The sequence below is a fragment of the Pogoniulus pusillus genome, chromosome 26, assembly GCF_015220805.1.
Source record: "Pogoniulus pusillus isolate bPogPus1 chromosome 26, bPogPus1.pri, whole genome shotgun sequence".
Lineage (NCBI taxonomy): Eukaryota > Metazoa > Chordata > Aves > Piciformes > Lybiidae > Pogoniulus > Pogoniulus pusillus.
This window is the reverse complement of record NC_087289.1, coordinates 3554193-3574869: the sequence shown is the minus strand read 5'-3', so window position 1 is coordinate 3574869 and position 20677 is coordinate 3554193. Positions and strand designations below refer to the sequence as shown.

Here is a 20677-nt window from a genome sequence, read left to right as displayed (position 1 = left end):
GGTTGTAATTACCTCTCAGGGTGTGGAATGAGTTGGAAAGTGGAGCTAAGGGGAGGCACCAGACACACATTGTGCACAAATACTTCTGAAAACTGATAGGGAGTCCTACTCTCAGCCAAACAGCTGCCTCCCCATGAGTCCAGTTCTGGGCCCCTCAATTCAAGAGAGATGTTGAGGTGCTGGAAGGTGTCCAGAGAAGGGCAACAAAGCTGGTGAGGGGCCTGGAACACAAACCCTATGAGGAGAGGCTGAGGGAGCTGGGGGTGTGCAGCCTGCAGAAGAGGATGCTCAGGAGTGACCTCATTGCTGTCTACAACTACCTGAAGGGAGGTTGTAGCTAAGTGGGGGTTGGCCTCTTCTCCCAGGCAAGCAGCAACAGAACAAGGGGACACAGTTCAAGTTGTGCTGGGGAAAGTACAGGATGGAAGTTTGGAGGAAGTTCTTCACAGAGAAAGTGATTGGCATTGGAATGGTCTGCCCAGGGAGGTGGTGGAGGCACCGTCCCTGGAGGTGCTCAAGCAAAGCCTGGATGAGGCACTTAGTGCCATGGTCTAGTTGACTGGCTAGGGCTGGGTGCTAGGTTGGACTGGATGCTCTTGGAGGTCTCTTCCAACCTGGTTGATTCTATGATTCCGTGAACCTGCACATGTGTCAGAAACATTCAATTCCCCATTATAATGTAGCACCAGGTACATGAGTTTCTCCTGACTTGGATCCCATTAGGGTGGGATCTCACACATATCCCCTGTCCAGTGGATAGGTGTCATCATTGGGGACTTGGGCTAAGCTCAGAGAGAAGTGGCTGAGAGCACACAGCCCTGTGAGAACAAACTGGAAATTTCTCTAAGAGGACTTTCAATCTTGAAATAATTTGCTGACTGATTGCACAACTGTGGGTTGAGAAACCTGCCTGAAGTGACTGCTCAAAGTAAAAACCATCCATTTTATAGGGTGCTCTCCCAGTAATACTGGAACAGGAGTTGTTTGACAATACTTTTGGTGATACTTTGAAGACAGTAGGTGACTAATGATAGCAGTGACTTTTTTCCCCAGAAATCTGAAAGTCATAAAAATGATGGTTTAGAGGGACCAAAACTATTTATAAACTGAAGAAGAATTCAGTGAAGAGTTCTGCCTAAAAAATGAGTGGAGGGGAGAATTTTAGTGTGCTTGAAATAGAAATTGAATCTTAAAGGGAAAAAAAATGCTAATTTAAAGTATTTTAAATGTTTGGTTTGGTTTTTTTCTGGAGTGGTTCAAACATGAAAGGAAATCTTTTGCTTTAGGTTAGATTTTATGTTTACCAGCAGGAGTAACCTTGCTCTGAAACATTCCCTGACTTCAGCCTTCTGAGGATGGGCAGAGGGCTTTGTTTCACCCAAGGTCTTTCATCCATGCTATACATAAAGAAATAATAATAGAGAGAAATGTAACTGAAAAGTTAATAGAAGTTCCCAAGAGCCATCATGGGGCTTATTGGTCCTTTCTTGGTGGCCAATTCCTCTCTTCAGAAGTTTCTCTGGCATATTATGAGAACTGTTAAACCTGGGAAGTCGTTTAACTTGCAGCCTGTCAAGCAGATCTTTCCATTGCTGGTTAAGGACTTGTGAACTTCATTGTCAGCTGATGCTTTGAGACTTTGCATCTCCCAGCTGATGGCTCTCTGCCATAAGCCGAGCAACTGCTGGGGTTCGAGGGTGCCTCTCGCCCTCGTGAAATTCGAGTTCATTCTTTTTCTGCTCCCCTCGCTTTCTCCCTGCAAATTTATGACTTGCTAACAAATGTGTTGCTCCTGATTCCCTCCTCTTCAGTGATCTTTAAGATCTCTCATTTTCTAAGGAAGAGGCAGGTGGGTGATCTGCTTCCAAAAAAAACCCCAGTTTCCCCTAAGTGTGATTTGTTTCTTCAGGCTGTCTATACAACTATCCAGTTTCTGTTGACTTAATTCAGTCTTTTTTGGTCAAATTACATAGCACAGTCAAATTAACTGCCCTAACCACAGTGTTTTCCTCAAGGTGCCCACATTCCTCTGAGAGCTGTAGGTTGTTGTACCCACACACCCTTTCAGCATTCTTCATACAAATTGAATACTTCCTCTGCTGATCTTTACAGATGTTCTCTGAATACGAGCCACAATTAATGAGCCACAATATTCCTGTGGCTCACTCACCCTTCAAAAAACTTTGTCTAAGCTTGTTATGTGCTAGGAGGCTAATAACATTTACTGCACCTTTGCAATTTTTTGCTCAATCTTGCTTCCTGCTACAGGAAAGAAAAATTAGTCTTAAGGGCTTCTGATTTTCCCTTGAAGATAGATGCAGAAATCTAGGACTAGAAGTTATCAGGAGCAGCCCTGAGTTTTACCTTCTGCTTTCACAGAGCTCAGGATGACATTTACAATCATAGAATCATAGAATTGAGCAGGTTGGAAGAGACCTCCAAGATCAGCCAGTCCAACCTAGCACCCAGCCCTAGCCAGTCAACCAGACCATGGCACTAAGTGCCTCATCCAGGCTTTTCTTGAACACCTCCAGGAACGGTGACTCCACCACCTCCCTGGGCAGCCCATTCCAATGCCAGTCACTCTGTGAAGAACTTCCTCCTAACATTCAGCTTATACTTCCCTGGCACAACTTGAGACTGTGTCCCCTTGTTCTGTTGCTGGATTTCCATTTAAAAATGGATCAATCCTGTAGGCTATTTCCATCCTTCCTGCATCTGTCAGGAGGCAGCTCCAGACACTTTCCACCTTGCTGCTTCAGGAGGCAACAACAAAGGGGTGAGGTTGGCCTTTATCAGAAGACACTCACCTCCAGGCAGCACCACAGCTGTGGCACAGTGCCACCAGGGACGACATATCCCCCTACTCCTGCCACAAGACCTGGTCAACCTGCAGCTGCTCAGGGCTGCATTGTGCTGATCCAGCACCCAGGAAATCAATATCAGTCAGGGTGGAAGGAAATACAGCACACTCCTTGTAACTGTGCAAATGCAAATTTATTACTCTAAAGTTTTCTTTAATGTAAATCCAGTAAGGTCAGTGAAGTCAGAACACAACTAGCCATTTTGCTTTATCTGTTATGCCCATTTTTAGAATGATGGATAGCAGCTATTAAGAAAAGGGAACTTTCAAATGCCTCAAAACACACTAACATGGAAATGAGCTGCAAGGATGCCAGGAATCACTGTATGTGTGGATGGGTATTCTGCCTAACCACAGGGCTCAACATTGCCAAAAGCCTACACCAGCATGAGCTGCTACAGCTCCATCAGCACAGTGATGATTAACAGGAGCAGAAGGTCCTGTCCTCTGGTTCAAACACGCCAGCCTGCTACAGAGGATTCCCTGGCAAGTAACAGCATCTCCCTACGTCAAGGCCTTGATAACCTGCAGCTGCCCTCGCCAGGGACTGTGCAAGGTTTCCCTCAGACTGAGTTTGCTTCTGAAATCTTCTGTTGCTTGTGCAACCTTTCTAAGAATTACACAAAAGGATTGTTTTCCTTCAGAAATCCTTAAATTATGCACAGATAAACCAAGATTCTAAAGGTTAATGTTGCTTCATCACTCCTGAAGTGAAATCAAAGATTTAAAAGGCCATTCTGGAGAATGATCTTCCATCTTTAGTAGGAAAAGTAATCCATTATTGATTATTATAATAAGCTTTTGGAATGTGCTAAGGGATTTTTTTTCCCATTCACCTGACATATGTTCCCTTTCTTCCACAGCCTTTGCAGTTCACTACCAGGCAGTTATCAGAAAAGTTGCATTTTGATCAGAAAAAAACAAACCAAAAACCCTCTTGAAAAACTATTAAAGCATCAAAGCATCCATATAAACCTAAGCCAGGGCTAGACAAGCCTTTACAGTTAGGTAAGGTTAGAACATGACATATTAAGACTTTTCCTGCTTTCTTAACGTCTTTTAATTGGCTTCATTTACCCAGCAAAAAGTGTTACTTCAGTGCATTTCCTCTTTTGCAGTGGTGTCAGCAGACTATCAGTCAGGGAAACAAGGTGTCTGAAAGGAGTTCCAGAGAAGAAATACAGTCCCTATAGAAATAGCTAGCAGCAGGGAATTGCCTAGATGACCATGGCTGTATCCAGACTATGTAGCTTTCTCAGTTTGCTCACAGCTTGCCACTTCTCACTGACATCAGTGAGCAAGTGAGGTAAGATGCAGCTAATTCATACACAGGCTAAATTCTTTCTTTGAAGGCTGTTTGAGACAGATGCTGGTCTTGCCCAACTGAAGTACTAACCCAGTGTAAGCAGCCCTGCTAACTCCCTGGTCAGGCAATTTGTACAAATTCAGCCTGTCTGAATGTGCTGTGCAGAAGGATGTTCAGACATCATGTCCAATGTGTGCACTTGTTGGGGAGATACCTGCCCAAAGTTGAAGCCTTAAGCAGGGTGAGAAGATCTTCCTCTCCATCACTGACTTGAAACAGTTTCAGCTTTTATGAAACAGACTCATAGGCCTGGAAAATATTCCCAGCCTTAGGCTGTATCAAGACATTTGTGACAGAGATTTGAATGGACTTAGGTGCAAGTCATATAAGGTCAAGTTTCCATTTGAGAACCATTTGCATTAGCAGTCTTACTACCAGGGTAACAGAGAGGGAGAGACACTGATGATATTTAGCACATGAACACGGACAACAGCTATTTGCTACATCCTCAAGAATAAATGCAGATGAACTCATAATGAACCTGTGCTTTCAATCCCTCCTCACTGTGCAGGGGTTTTAAAGAGGTTCACACAACATGCCTCACCAGAGAGTGGGGTGATTTAAGATCTAGTTTGGACATAGTAGAGCAAAGAATACACCACCTGTGGTACTCGAGCTCACCTAACACATACAATTGCAATTCCTTGTGCATTTTGGTGAATGAGCAGTGCACACCTGTCTGAAAGCTGTGTGTGCCTGCACAGCCAGCTACAGGTTTATTGCTGGAGAATGGTCTCAGAAGAAAATATTCAGCCCTTACACCCATATGTGGGTAACCTTAGCTTCTTGATAGAAGCAGATGGGAGGTTCATGTGCTGCTATGTCAGAAATATCTGTCATTCTCCTGCTTCTTCTGTGTCCTGTAGCTTGGGTTATCAGGCATGCTCTTCTCAATGCCAGTTAAAATGTAGGTGTAAAACACAGAAGGCACGTTCATTTTTAACTATGCAGACTATAATTATATGCAGTCTAGGGCTTGTTTCCTGAACTAGGAAGGAGGAAAAATGGGTTAGGTGGGTGTGAGTAAAGTAACAAGCAGGAATATGTCTTGTAGAGGTTATGAAACTACCTTGATCTCCCAGTATCAGAAATGCTGGGTAAGAACAAGCAGATCAGAAAACTGTATCCAGGATGAGGGTTGGAACAAATACAAAAGAATTTGGAACTGACAAGGGGATAGTAACAAGTTTCTGATTCAGCCTGGGAACTTAGCACTGTGAGCAAAAATAAAAGAGATATATGAGGTTGTCACTTTATCTTATTGGCATAAACAGAAATGCAATCTTGGGATTAGCAGGTGAGATACTTCTATGAGAAATGAGGACTCTAATGTCATTGTATGAGGCATCAATGAGACCTCCTCTCATTTAATACTTTAACTACTTTTGGTCATCCATATGGACTTTAAGATTAATTGAAATCAGAGAAGAAAAATGGAAAAGATCTGAGGTGAATTGACAGTCATTTAGAAAGGAAGATTGAAAAGCAAGTCCCATGTAGCTCAAGGGGGGAAATGAGGCAAGAACCATCTCCATAAAAATCATAGAATCATAGAATCAACCAGGTTGGAAGAGACCTCCAAGATCAGCCAGTCCAACCAGGCATCCAGCCCTATCCAGTCAACTAGACCATGGCACTAAGTGGCTTATCCAGGCTTTGCTTCAACACCTCCAGGGATGGTGACTCCACCACCTCCCCGGGCAGCCCATTCCAATGCCAATCACTCTTTCTGTGAAGAACTTCCTCCTAACATCCAGCCTAGACCTCCCCCGGCACAACTTACCTAAGTAAGGAGCAGTGAGCAAAACAGCTACTGGAATGAAAACTGTTGCCAGTGCCAGAATATGTGGGAATAAACTGGTGATAGAAATGACACAAAAGTTCCTGATCATCCGAAGATTTACCACCTGGGAGAATCTCCCAGAAAGAGTAATGGCCAGAAAACATAAATTTGTTTCAAGTTGGAACGTGGCCCTTTCATGAAAAGGCTCATAAAACGACACTGTAGCTGACATGGCAGAGAACTGGGCTGTATGATCCAGGCTCCTCCTGTGCTTCTAGCTCTGAACTGCCTAATGGCAAGAGAACAGCAGCAAACCAAGACCTTTGCCCACTTGTTACCAAACATCTGTGGAATATTTTTGCAGCAGTCACAAAGCCAGCAGCTCCAGCGCCCTGGCTAAACACCAACAAGTTCCTCTGCTATTTACATCCCCCCCGTGGTTTCACTTAGTAGTGCTGCTTTTTGCTCCCTGCCCAAAAATTGTTGCACAAAGCTGCCTTTTTTTTTTTTTTCACTTAAAAACTGTTTTTTTTTTTTTTTTTTTTTTTTTTTTTTTTTTTTTTTTACTGAATTGCTCTTCAAGCTGTAGTATAATTCACTCTAGGGTGTAACTGTGTTGAATTTTAACCTGCACAAAAATAGCATGTGCAAGCGTGGAGAGAGGATGGGAGTAAAAAATAGCTATACAAAAATAATCCTTATGACAGCACTGAGCCCAAGTGAGCAATATTAGCCTTATTTTACGGTAGGGAATTGCTGATTCTTTCCATCTACAAGCAAAAAGAGTTTGAAACCTTTCCCAAGAAAACACAATCAGTAGCTGTGCTTTGGGGCTTTGCTATCACCTGTAACCTTAAAACAATCTCTGGAAACTGGGTCTTGAACCTTAATTCAATGAGGTCTAAAGTTGAATTCTGGCTTGCTGTCCAAATCAGAGAAAATTAATGACACTGCCCTAAAGACTCTAATTTGCACCAGCAGGCTACGATTTTGGAACAGTATGAACTTCCCAGGGTGTATGTGTCAATGACTCTTAACCTGCCTTACCAGTATTGCAAGAGTGCCTGGATCCTCCCAAACAAGAATGTCCTAACATGTCCTATCTCAGACCTGTATTTGTGGATGGCAGATATTTCATAGAACAAGGAATGATTATCATTATTATTATTATTACTATTATTATTATTATCATCATTAATCACATCAAATATCACAACTAATAGATGCCACCCTTTTCTTATTCCATCTTCTCGGAGAGAAGTGGACAGAAGTGTTTCAACCAAAGCTTTCAAGCACATTTCATAGCATGTTGGAAAGTACAGCTCCTAAAATGCTCCTTGCCTGAACACAGTTTTGCCTGCATTCGGTAATGCAGCCAAGTTTATGAACACCTGATGTAGTTACAGACAAGATAGTTTGGATCCAGGAGCTGTACTGGTAGCATGGTGCAAAATGTGGACTCATCTGCCCTAACAGTGGGGGAAATTTGTATACACAGAGCTCTGCCTTAGGTTACTCTAATACTTGGATGGATTTGCTTTGAGATGGCTTGAGTAGAGCTGACTCTAAGCGCATGCCAAGCAGGCAGATTTTCAAGGGCATTCACCACCAGAACACGAAAGCTGCTGAGATAGCAAACTTTCTGCTTAATTTTGCTGTGCCAGAGCCCTGGGAAGAGGAGAGATGCAAGGGGAAGAAATATTCCTGCTGGAGCAGCAGGTTCAGCACTGGTTTCCCATGCCAGCTCCTTCACAACTTCTGGCACTGCCAGGCCACAGCCTCTCTTCCTCAGGATGAGAAAGAACTTCAGATGTGCCCACCTTGATGAGCTGGAGTGAACTGATGAGGGCAAGCATCTCCTTTCACAGCAGCAGTATTTGTGCAGTGGTGCCTCATGTGTCCTTGCAGAGAGTGGCTGTGAATCATTGCAGTGCCCTGACCAGGCCCTGTTCTCCAGGGCAGTTTTGTTGCAGAGAAGCTTCATGGAGTAGGGAGAAATTCTGTCTCCTAGATATCCTGGAGCCACCTCCCAGGAATAACAACTGAAATACTTGAACTCAGTCCAGGCATTGTAGCAAACAGTGCTAAGAAGTGCTGCAGCACTTCAAAATGATGGGAGTTTCCTTTGCACTAACGGCTTTGAGTCCAGACTTTGCTATTAGGCTGCCAAGAGGTGACACAAGCTCAAACAAGGCCAGGTCACTCACCTGCCAGGAGGGAAGAGTTTCCTGGACAATCTGAAAGGAGAGAGAACTTTCCTCCATGAGTGGGGCACTGCCCTGCAGTCCTGCACTTATTGCTGGCCATACTCTGCAGAAGCTGGCAGGGTGCTGTGAAGTGCCATGGCTCTCGTCACTGAGCCCTTTCCCCCCAAGTGCATCAGGGAAGAAACAAGGAGAAACTCTGCATTCCTGGGGTGCAAGTGCCCTGCACTTGCTGTACATATCAGCCCACTTCACTGAACAGGCTTGGTGCCAAAGGCTCCCCCACTGCCCTGCTCTAATCAGAGCTCACCTGCAGTGCTGTGTCCAGCTCTGGAGGGCTCAGCATGAGGCAGAGCAGGAACAGAGGCCGCAAAAGCGATCAGAGAGCTGGAAGAGCTTGTTTATGGAGACAGGCTGAGAGAACTGGAGTCGTTCAGCAGAAGAGAAGGGTCACAGTATCACAGTATCACAGTATCACAGTATCACAGTATCATCAGGGTTGGAAGAGACCTCACAGGTCATCAAGTCCAACCCCTCACCACAGAGCTCAAGGCTAGACCATGGCACCAAGTGCTACGTCCAACCCTGCCTTGAAGTGCCCCAGGGACGGCGACTCCACCACCTCCGGGTCCAGGGAGACTTTATTGCAGCCTTTCGATACTTAAAGAGGGCTTACAAGAAAGGATCTTTTGCAACAGGACAAGGGGTGATGGCTTTAAACTTGAAGAGGGAAGATTCAGACTGGATTTAAAGAACAACATTTTTACAATGAGGGTGATGAGAAACTGGCCCAGGTTGCCCAGAAAGGTGGTAGATGCCCCAGCCGCTGAAATATCCCAAGTCAGGCTCGACAACGCTCCAAGTAACTTGCCCAGGCTGACGATGTCCCTACTTATTACAGGGCGGTTGCCCTAGATGACCTTTAACAGGTCCCTTCCAACCCAACGCACTCTTCGCCTCTGTGTCGGCCACTCGGCCAACCTTCACTCGAGGCAGCCCCGCACCGCGGGCAGCTGCGAGCCGGCGGCGCAGCCAAGGCCAGGAGAGGGAGCCGTGGCCCGCGCAGGCCGCGTAACCCGGCTCCTCCTGCCGACAGCACCCCGCGAACTGACGGGGAACACGGCGGCAGCGGAATCAGCCCGCCTGTGCTTATTCACCGCCCCTCCGCTCGGGCTCCCCCGACCCGGCCGCTGCCGGTTCCCCGCAGTGACGACCGCTCCCGTGTGCGGGGTCGGGGCCGCGCTGCAGCCGGGGGCGGGGGAACCCCCCTCGGGTGCGCGTACGGAGAGCGCTCGGCGGGGAAAGGGGCGGCCGGCGAGTGCGGGGCGGAGCGCGGAGCGCGGAGGAGGAAGAAGAGGCGGAGAGCGCGGCGCATGGCTGTGTGGCCCTTCCGCGTCCTCAGGTAAGCCCCGGCGTGCGCGGAGGCAGGGGTACACGCGTGTTTCTGTGGGCGGGGGCGGCGGGAGGGAGGCGCGGCCCCGGGGCCGTTGGCGGGGAGATTCGGTTCGCCCCAGCCATCAACTTTGTCCGCGCTCGGAGGGAAAGTTTGTGGCGGAGGAGGCTGTTTCCAGGCTCAGCGGTGCGGGGGCTGAGTCAAGCGGCAGCGCTGCGCAGCCGGCAGCGGTCCCCGCTCCTTAGCCGGCGGGGAGAGAAAAAAAGAAGCGCTGAGGAGAAGCCCGAGGGCCCTTCGCGGCGGCAGCACCCGGCGGCTCCCGGCCGGAGACGCCTTTGCACGGTGAGAGCGAACGACCTCGGCTGCGTCCAGCCCCACCGGGCCAGGGTTAACGGGAGCAAGGGGCGGAGGCGGCGAGCGAGGGCGGAAGCGCCTGTGCTGTTGCCGGAGCCGGGGGGACGTTCCGCTCATCCTTCGGTATAGAAGACAGGCGACTCCGAGCTGAGCCGCAGGTCCGCGGATGCGTGTCCCCTCCGTTCCGCAGCCGCCCTGCCCGTGCCTCCGGTATCCGAAATGCGGAGCGGTTGGCTTGCGTTCCCTCCTTGGGCCAGGCAAACCGGGATGTTCTTTGCTGGAGAGCTCCGTGCACTAGCGAATGCAACTTTAATGTTCATCCCTGTTAAACACTCGAGCCTCTGGTACCTGTTCTGCTGTCAGACTGCTCTTGGAAATGGCAGGGGCGAGGGGAAGGGGTCAGTCTTAAGCCGCAGCAGAAGAATAAAGTGGCAGAGACACGTCCAAGAGAACAATCTGAAAGCCATTAGATACTGGCAGCGAGATGCTTTTTAGGCAGTGTTTGTCGAGGACAGCTGCCCCCTTATGTGAAGCATTTTGTGGGGGCATCTGTATGGTGACTGGATGGTGGGAATGCTTTCCTGAAAAGGAAGGGAAGGGGGGAACCGTTAGGGCTCCAGTGTTTCAGGTGGCTCTTTTCTGTGCCAGTGCCACTTCCCTTGGTTACAGTGGCAGTGCTTGTTCCTCAGAGTGTGCCTGTACAGTGCTTGGCACAACAGGATCCTGATCTCGGGGCCTTAGGATGTTACTGTAAACTGGATTATAAATGCACTCTCACATGCACATTCTGTCTTTCCATCCCGGTCTCTGCTTTGTGAATACCTGCTTAATAATGCCTGGATAAAATCCTGGGTTTTTTTCCCCTTATAAAATAATGTGGGTTTTTTTTTCTGTGTGTTTAGTTTTGTTGTCCTAGAAAAGGCTTTTTACTTCTGGATCTGGGAGACTGCAGCAAGCTCCTCGTTTTTTATTTAATTTTTTTAATTGTCATTTGTTATGTAATTAAAAAGTACTGTTTTCCTGACACTTCATTTTTAACTGTGTCCCCTGGCAGGTAGGTAGAACCGTCACTGAATTTACACTTGCATACATAGAAGGATCGTGGGGTGTTAGTTATTAACCGTGCTGTGAAGAGTCCGTATCTTGTAACTTAGATGGCTGTTTATAACAGGTTGTTTCTGGCAGCTCTGGAGAATTTCCTTGCTGTCTTGGGTTGTTGCAGGAAAAGCTTTTCCTGTTTGCATGGAGAGCATCACTCCAGACCAAAGGTTTTCTGGTGGGAGGGCTTGGTGCTGGGAAGGGTTCTGCTTTCTGCTTCCATTGCCTGCCTGTTGTGAGAAGAGGAGGGCAAGTGGAGAGGATTGAGCTCTAACACCCAAATGCTCTCCTTCCATTCAAGTAGCTGTTGATGTTAGTGGGGTTATCTTCTCTGTAGGAGCAGTTAAGGGTGAAGGATAATGAGGGACAGGGAATATAAGGCTGTAAAGACGCAAGGTGGTGGAAACATGCAGGGCATTGAAACTATCAGGAAACATTAAGCAGGGAAGGTGGGAGCTGTTGCTTTGAAGTGCAGCAGGAAGCTGTGGGGTGAGAGGTTGTGCTTCGATTGCAATGCCTCTGTGCAAGGCAGAGGGCAGGTCTGCATGCATGCGGCTCTGCGACTTTCTTTCCATGACTCTGGATATAGCTTGAGTTCCTATGCTATATGTACACACTTGGAAGAGTTGTGCTTGCTCAAGTCTGCCTATGTATGATCCCCTTAGAGTCTGGAGGAGAGCTTCTGTCTGAATACCTCTGGGCTCTCTCTTTCCAGACCTCTAGGCTTTGTGCAGGTATCCTACATCCAAGTGTTAGCTGGTGTGCAGTAGGCATGAGTACTGTGCTGGTCCTGGCATAAGTAAGAGAAACTTCAGAGCTTTGGGAATGCTTTGTGGCAGCACATGGCAGTATGGGAAACGATTCCTTGCTGGCCCTAGTGCTGTAATTTTAAGCTCTGAAATACGCACGTAGGAAGGAGGTGGCAGAGAGAGTTTGCCTCAGCTTTATTCCTGCAATACCTTCATGTGCTAGGTGCCAGCACTGGGGAAGAAGCATTTCAGTCCTTCAGTCTAAGAGGCCAGAACATGTTCTTTTATTCCTTTTTTTTTTTTTTTTTCACTTACTGTTATGTTTGGATTTTTGTGGTTTTTATTTTGTCAGGCACACGATTCATATTCTTTCCTTCCATCTGTCCCAGGTTCCCCACAGTTGTCAAATGCCCTCCTGTTTCAGCAAGACTCTGACTTGAAAACTTGCCACAAAGACAACCCTTGCAGCTGGTGGTGTGAGAGAGGCGATGTGCCAGCTGGCTGTCATAGCACAGGTTGCATTAGCAAGGTGGAACAGTTAGGAAGACTAAAACCAGCGTGTGAATGTGCTCACATATCTGTGAGCATCCGTGCTGTCCGGTCTGTCTTTTATCATACAGCAATGGGGAATGCTTTGGGAATAAAAATAGATACATGGAAAAGCCAATATAAGCTGAAATCTGTGAACAGCACCACGTTATGTGGGAACTGAAACACTTTCTGCAGTGGAGCTTACAGTTCAGACATTGCTGGCTGCTCTTCTTCTTCCATTGCTTTTCTTGTAACTCTATTTGGGGGGTTCTCTGTAAGCAGAGCCAGAAGCTGTCTCCTCTGTGCTACCAGGCTAATGCAGCCTGGACAGTTGCATTTTTGTACTGGTGCTCCTCTGGTTATGTGAGGTGGGCCAGCTGAAGAAGCAGAAGGAAGGCACAGCTGTCTGTCATGTTTGCCATGCTTCAGCTGACCCCTCTCTTGTGCCAGCTCTGCAGCCTGGGTGTAGGTCGAGGGCCCACCTGCAAGTGGGTTTCTTCCATAGTTTGTAATTGCTTTGTTCTGCTCTGCATCGGCAAAATGTATGGCTGCAACTTGGTCACTGCTAACTGGAGCAAAGCAGCTTCTTCTTTTGGGAGGTATTTTAGGATCTCTTCCCTCAGCTCCAATGTTGTAGCAAAACAGAAGGCTAATCTGGCGTTTCTCAGCCGCAGTGTCGCTCTGTGTAGGGCTTTTGCATGCCGCATGCACGCTCAGAGAAAGTGCAGGAAGAGCAAAGATGTTGGCTGTGCTTTGGGGAATTTCCATTTTAGCCAATGGGCTTCCTGACATCAACCTCAGAGGTCCCCATGCAGCACATGCACAGATCGTGGTACTCATAAATTCAGAGTCTTATTTGACTGAAAGTTAAAATACAGGAACAGAATCTGCAAGTGTATATATTTTGTTGTAGGATTGCTTAAAAATAGTTGCTGGTAAAACAAGATAACTACTGCAAATGAAGAATTGTATCTTTAGTCAGCCCCTATTACGAGGGGGATGTGGACATGCTGGAGCATATCCAGAGAAGGGCCACGAGGATGATCAGAGGGCTGGAGCATGAGGATAGACTGAAAGGGTTGGAGCTGTTCAATCTGCAGAAGAGGAGGCTCTGAGGTGACCTTCTTGTGGCCTTCCAGTATCTGAAGGGGGCCTAAAAAACAGCTGGGGAGGGACTTTTTAAGCTCTCAGGGAGTGACAGGACTAGGGGGAATGGAGCAAAGCTGGAGGTGGGTAGGTTCAGACTAGAAGTGAGGAGGAAGCTCTTCAGCATGAGCGTGGTGAGAGCCTGGAGTGGATTGCCTAAGGAGGTGGTTGAGGCCCCATCCCTGGAGGTGTTTAAGGCCAAGCTGGATGAGGCTCTGTCCAGCCTGCTCTAGGGTAGGATGTCCCTGCCCATGGCAGGGAGGTTGGAACTAGGAGGTCCTTGTGGTCCCTTCCAACCCTGACTGATTCTGTAGCTCTAATTCTTTGGTAATTAGCAGCACTCAGTTTTATCACACAGGGGTTATATCTCCAGGAATTCCTCTGGCACAGGTTTCCCCTGCCTCTGAATGGTTATCCAATTACAGTTTTTTAAGGAAAATTACAGCAAGGATAACTGGCTAAAGATAGAAGACTCTCAGAGTGTTAGGGAAAGAGAAGGGAAGAGTGTGAGTGACAGCTTCACTTTCTCATTTGAGTAAAATGAGAATTACACAGATCCTTATCTTCTGCAATGAGCGTTCCTGGGTTTGGGTTTTTGGTGTTCCTCCCACCCTGTTCCCCACTTTTGTTATGTGACAAGTCCCTACTTACACAAAAAAGTAACAATTCTTTGGAGTCTTTTTAGATTTACATCTGTTAACAAAAAGTGACTGTTGAAAGCTCTGTTTGGCACAGAGAGTAAGAATCCTGGGCCGAGTCAGGGGAGTGGTAGGTGGCTGCTTCTCCTTGGAATACAAAGGAGGTGCCAGGGAGCTGTTATCTTGGAAATCCCACCCAGAGCATGGATCATCAAGAGTTACCAACTCTTCCCAGCTCTCTATAGGTATCTGCAGAAGGAGATCATATTATCAGACCTGAAAAGAGAACTGGGTAGTCATACATTTCCATCTCATGTCCATTGGTATTGGGATCCCTGAGTTGGCATAGGAAAGCATCCAGTTGATTTCAGAAGCATTTGAGACTGCCTTCAAGCTCTTTTACTCTTCTTTATTGCTCACAGCTTGCTTAGGCATGCCTGGGCAATCTTTACTGTATAACCCTTGCAGCTTTGGAGCTGGCCTTCAGCTACAGCCAGTGTGGCTATGGGTCACTGGATTGTCTGGGCACCATCTGGGAGCTCTGCATTGCAGCCTGGAAGTACCACAGTAAGAGGCTGGTTGTTAACTTCTAATGAAGGTCCTTGGGCAGTTTTGTGTGAGTGAAAGGCAAAGATACAGCATGAATTGCACACTCATGCAAACACTTAAGAAGCCTCTTCAGCTTTACTGACTTGAGGGCTTAAAAAACCTAAAAATTGTGGGTTTTAATCCCTGTGTCAGGAAGAGTGTGGCCAGTAGGACAAGGGAGGTTATTCTGCCTCTGTACTCAGTACTGGTCAGGCCACACCTTGAGTACTGTGTCCAGTTCTGGGCTCCTCAATTCAAGAGAGATGTTGAGGTGCTGGAACGTATCCAGAGAAGGGCAACAAAGCTGGTGAGGGGCCTGGAACACAAACCCTATGAGGAGAGGCTGAGGGAGCTGGGGGTGTGCAGCCTGCAGAAGAGGAGGCTCAGGGGAGACCTCTACCTGAAGGGAGGCTGTAGTCAGGTGGGGTTGGTCTCTTCTGCCAGGCACCCAGCAACAGAACAAGGGGACACAGTCTCAGGTTGTGCCAGGGGAGGTCTAGGCTGGATGTTAGGAGGAAGCTGTTGCCAGAGAGAGTGATTGGCATTGGAATGGGCTGCCCAGGGAGGTGGTGGAGTCGCTGTTCCTGGAGGTGTTCAAGCAAAGCCTGGCTGAGGCACTTAGTGCCATGGTCTGGTTGATTGGCTAGGGTTGGGTGATAGGTTGGACTGGCTGATCTTGGAGGTCTCTTCCAACCTGGCTGATTCTGTGATTCTGTCTCTTTACCAAAAAAAAACCCCAAACAAACAACTGCTGTGTGTTGGTTTTTGCCTGTTTTGCTTAATCCCTGGCGTGACTGAAATAAAAGTGCAATGAAATATCTTGACACTCTTAAACCTCATGCTGTCCACTTAAAGGGATATGATATTTTCAGCTGTTCAGACAGTGATTCTTATACATTTGATCAACTTGTATGTAATTACTTGCAGAACTGTGACCTAAATGTTTATCTTTAGTGCTGACAGGATGCTGTGGAGCTGTTTAACTATATAGGGATTATGCTGCTTGGTGAGAAAGACATGAGGATGTTTTCTTCTCAGAGGGAATTTTTGCCTTTTTCTGCCTGTGATGTGTGGTTATAGTTGCCTTTTAAAATCATTTTACCTTTTGTACTAGATGTAAATAAAAAGCTAATAACAGTTCATCTCAGTGCAGGGCAATGAACTCTTGAAAGAGTGAAAAATAACTCCCATCTGTTAAATTTTTTTCAGTAGCATTTTGGGGTTTGCCTTCTACTTGGAAGGAAGCCAAAACTTATCTTGCTTGATTTGAAGTTCTCCTTGCAATATATAAACTAGATTTTTAATTGTGAGAAAAACAAACAAATGGCAATAGCTCTTCAAATTATGTTTGACCTTGTTCTGAATGTGCTGGTGCTAAAACCTGAACAGCTCTGTCGCATTCCTACTGAACAGAGCTAGCTGAAATCTCACCACCAGGTTCTAGAGGAGCAGGTTTGAGACCTTATTCTGGACTGAAGAGAGCTGAAATCCCAGTACCAGATTCTAGAGGAACAGGTCTGAGACCTTCTTCTGGACTGAACAGACTGAAATCCCTCTACCAGATTCTAGAGGAACAGGTTTGAGACCTTATTCTGGTCTGAACAGAGCTGAAATATCACCACCAGATTCTAGAGGCTGAAATATCACCACCAGATTCTAGAGGAACAGGTTTGAGACCTTATTCTGGACTGAACAGAGCTGAAATCTCACCACCAGATTCTAGAGGAGCAGGTTTGAGACCTTATTCCGGACTGAACAGAGCTGAAATCTCACTACCAGATTCTAGAGGAGCAGGTTTGAGACCTTATTCTGGACTGAACAGAGCTGAAATCTCACCACCAGATTCTAGAGGAGCAGGTTTGAGACTTTAATCTGGAAAAGCATCTATTTTGCAGTATATTCCATTTCTGTGATCCTTGCCTGCTGGGGCTCTGTGTGTCCAGCCAACCAGCCTCCAAATTACTTATTCCAAAGTTAAATGCTGCTTAAAGAGTTAATATTTAAGACAGGCTCAGAACCCAAGTTTTACTTGGTAAATACATTTAGTGTCATCAGATGCAGTGACTGCTGAGCTCAGGGAATTAATCTATACTTTGCATTCATATGCTGTCTTTCATCTTGGCATCTCTGAGCACGTTAGAGACGCTACACTGTGCAATTCTGGTGTGAGGAGTGGAGAGGCTGTTATAAATGTGGCTGGATAAACAGAGGCATAGATTTCAGAAGCCTCTGCTAAAGTGCTGTGTTCAGGGGACAGCCCTTTATAAGCTCTCTGGTGCCTGATTGTCTGGGAGGCACTACAGTTTTTCATGCACTACAGTTTTTCATGCACTACAGTTGGTCATTGATGCCTCTGTAGGTTTCAGATAGGTTAACCAGAAACTCACTGCTACTCTAAACGAGTAAACTCTTAAAATCTTCAGCTGTAGAGACTTACAGGAGCATAATAAGTGGCAGTGACAGAAGCCCAAATGTCTTGTTTTGTTTTGTTTTTTTTTTTGAGGTTAGCCTCACTGCAGAAAGCAAATCTTGCCTCTGTCCCACCTCAGTTAACATCCAGGGCCCTACCTGCATAGTATTAGCAATCTGTTGATTGAAAGCTCTGGGATCTGTAGAAAGTACTTCTTGTGACAGTAAAAGCCATGCAGATTCACTCTAATACAAACAATTGGATTTATTCTGTTGAGAAATAGCTGCCTCCCAACTCTTCCTTCAGCCTCAGACACCTCTCAGCCCTTACATGTAAGGAGGGATCCCCACAATGGAAGGATGAATGTGTTGCTCCCAGTGTGATAACACTGGCAGGCTGTGAAGGCTTGTAGGCACCCAGCCTCCTTGAACCAGCACAAATGCACTGCTGGGTCCCCAAATGCCTTGCTGTAGCTAATTGTACTGGTTGCAGTTGAGCTAGACAGGGCTGATAGACTGGGGTGAGTGAAGGACATGGCTAAAGAGACTCCAAAGCTTCCCCATGATCTGGATTGTCTTTTCCCCTCCTCTATGCTTCTGCAACCTCTCTGCATTTACCTTTCTCTACCTTCCTTGTTCTCTTTTGTGTTGCTGTATGGACTTTAGAGAGACTCTGTTTAATTCTGTCTCATTGTAAGGTTTTGCACATGCAGACACCTCTGACCCCAGGCCATAAAGACATGGGAAAGCTTGTTTCAGGCTTCTGGCATCTTCCTCTTCTGTTGCACAGGGGAGCTGCACCTTGACATTTCAGCCATGCCCAATAGCCTTGGCTTGTGGCTACCCAGCAAATCAGCTTTTTTTCCCTCTTCTAAGCTTTTTTTTTCCCCCTCCTCTTGTGTGCCAGGTACAATGGCTCTGTAGTTGCTGACAAGAAGTGTTGAAGAGCAAGAGGGAAACTCAACCCAACTTTCCAAAGACACTGAGTGATTGTCTTCTCTCAACACAAAGAGGAGAGCCAGCCTAGGGCTAGGGTCAGTGCACATTTTGGGTTGTGAAGACATCCAGTTCTTGGCATTACAGGTGTTCAGAAATTAACATTTTAGGGACTTTAAAGATTTTTGCCCCTTTGCAGCAGGGTTTTAACATGTAGTGGTATTTCCTTCTGCCACTGCTCCTTGTAGCCTTTGGAAATGTCAGCAGTGCATATATTGCCTCTTGTTTGTCATTCAGCTGAAGGAATGAATTCATTGTCCTCATGAGATCAAACATATTCCCCCCAAATAATTAATATTGATGACGATCACAGCATATTGCTGCTTGCAGCTCCCTCTCAGCCTTCCCACTGTGTAGGTGCTGTGGGTCACACAGCAAATCTTCCTGTAGGAAGCTCCTGGCATTGTTTTAAGGTTGAATTTAAAACTGTACTGATAGGATCAGTGTAGGCAGAGCCCAAGCAAGTTCCCAGTTGTGGTGCATCCTAATACTTGCAGAAGGAAGTGTTAGACATGGGCACCAAATGTGATATACATGACATGGGAAGGATTGCCTCATTCTCTTTTCCTGCTGTTTTTCTGTCTGTACCCAGCTCTTTCTAGCCCACTTTGCAAAGTGCAGCTGTTCTGTGCAGACTAGGAAGGGACAGGCACACAGAAGAAAGTTGCTTTGGTGGTCACTGGGAGGACCAAGTGGGTGGGTTGAGAATGTGGAGGCCTGTGGGGAGGGCTTGAAGGACCTCTGGAGAGCTGCTTGTAAGTGGAGCATCAACCCGAGGGAGTCAGATCGGTCCCGGATTTTAAGTGCCTTTGCTGTTCCTTTCTTGATTGCATTAAATTTTGCTGTGGGTTGATGTGTAAAATATGCTCACAGAGCAGCCTGTCTGAGCTGGAGGAGAAGGAATCTTCATGTCTTAGTCTTGCTTGCTTTTTCTTACAAGGCTAAATGCGATTAAATTAACATGATTGATCTAAGTGCCAGGTGTGCAAACACTGTGTGGCCCAAACTTGAGAAAGAAAAGCTCAGCTGATTTACCCTTGAATGTGTTGCTTGTCCCAGGATACCCAGAGTCACTTGACAAAGTCCTCCTCCACTTGTGCAGTGGGAGATCAGGCCTTTACCACTGGCAGCAGCATGAGTAAATCTGCCAACAGTGCTGGAGACGTTGCAGTCTGCCTGGGGATTTTGTGGCAGCGTCACACTGAAAGATGCTTGCAAAGAGGAGTGAAACAGTGATCTTGTACTCTGGAGCTTGGTGGTGCCTGGAGGCTTTTTACCTGTTGTGTCTCTCTCCGGGGAAACAAGAAGGGGAAGATGTTAGCTGAATATAGAGCAGCCACCCTGGGAATCTGATCTGCAAGCACTGAGGGCTACAGGAGGAGGAGATGAAGTGAAAGAGCAGGTATGTAGCTGGCAGCAGGGACTTGAACTTAAGAAAATAAATTCATGGTGTGTTTTTTGAGACTGAGAACCTACTTTAGCTAGTGCTCATTAGAGCTGGGTGCAGTGGGGCTGCAGAGCACTGGCAGGCTGTTCCTGTGAAGTGATGTTTCCTCTGGGAGAGCTGCCCTGGGGACCAAGAGTCCCAGAGTGATCCTTCGAAAGGCAGTAAGAACAGCTGATAAACCTGCTTGAGTTTTTATCATGTTCTCTGGATTGAGAGACTTGGGCTGAGCTAGCCTGGGGTTGCTGCACTGCAATCTGTTGCGTGACGTGGATGTGTTGCTATATCCACAGAGACAGTGATTCCAAGCTCTTAGAGGGGGCAGTAAAGTTGCTTACATCTAAAAGCCATTAAAAAGGTTAGGAGGCTGAGAGTGTGAATTAAATGCTCACTTTCAGGTGTCTCCACATGTTTCATGAGAGCTGATCAGAACTCTTGCAGCGAGGGAGGAATCTCAGTCTGGATTCTGAAGTTTCCTCAGGTCTTTGAGCCATATTTGTTGCAGATTGCTGTTTTCCTGTGCAAAGATGAGTTTGTCAGTTTATTTCCTGGTAGCACAATATGTGGGCATTTCTCAGAGCTCTCCTTTTCACTCTAACATTGCCATCTGAAATAGAAGCATTGTGTCTGGCTTCATGGAAGGTCTCAGCTCTTTGAAGCTCTGTTGGAAGCTTTTCATTCCCTGGCTATTCAGACTTAAAAAATAGACTGTCTTGGCAGGATACCTTTTTCTTGAGCACAGAAGTGCTCTTGTAGGTTGGTGTTTGAACTGCTCCACGGCCAGTGTGTATGAATTTGTAATCTGTGCTCTTTGATTTCATAGCTGTGGCTCTACTTGCGTCTCTCAAGCCCACTCCATAGATCTCTTGGTGGTAGGCCCAGCTGTTTGTCTTGTCCAGGTGTGCATAGATTTCAAAGAGGCAGCAGATTATTGAGGTAGTTTATTTTAAATGTATAAAATGCAGTGTGCTCTGCCTGCCAAGCAGCTGCCAGGGTATGATTGGCAGCGTCCTGGGCTCCAGCAGAGCAGTGTGCAAGATCTGTAGTATTTCTGCTTTGCCCAGCCCTGAGAAGACCCCAGGAGAACTACAAAGGGAAGAAGGGGGGGATCTTGA

At 46.7% G+C, this 20677-nt stretch overlaps 1 protein-coding gene across 5 annotated transcripts in view; it reads left to right on the top strand.

The window, feature by feature from the left end:
• Positions 1 to 9257: 9257 nt before the first annotated feature.
• The window catches only part of IL1RAP (interleukin 1 receptor accessory protein), a 51456-nt gene continuing 40036 nt past the window's right edge, over positions 9258 to 20677 (top strand). For 4 of the 5 annotated variants that reach the window (XM_064164736.1, XM_064164735.1, XM_064164738.1 and 1 more), the window contains exon 1: positions 9258 to 9618. In XM_064164736.1, coding sequence (XP_064020806.1) covers positions 9590 to 9618 — 29 coding nt within the window. In that variant the 5' untranslated portion in view covers positions 9258 to 9589. Of the gene's footprint in view, positions 9619 to 9730; positions 9952 to 20677 lie in introns of those variants that run through there. The other variant, XM_064164737.1, reaches the window with a different exon arrangement.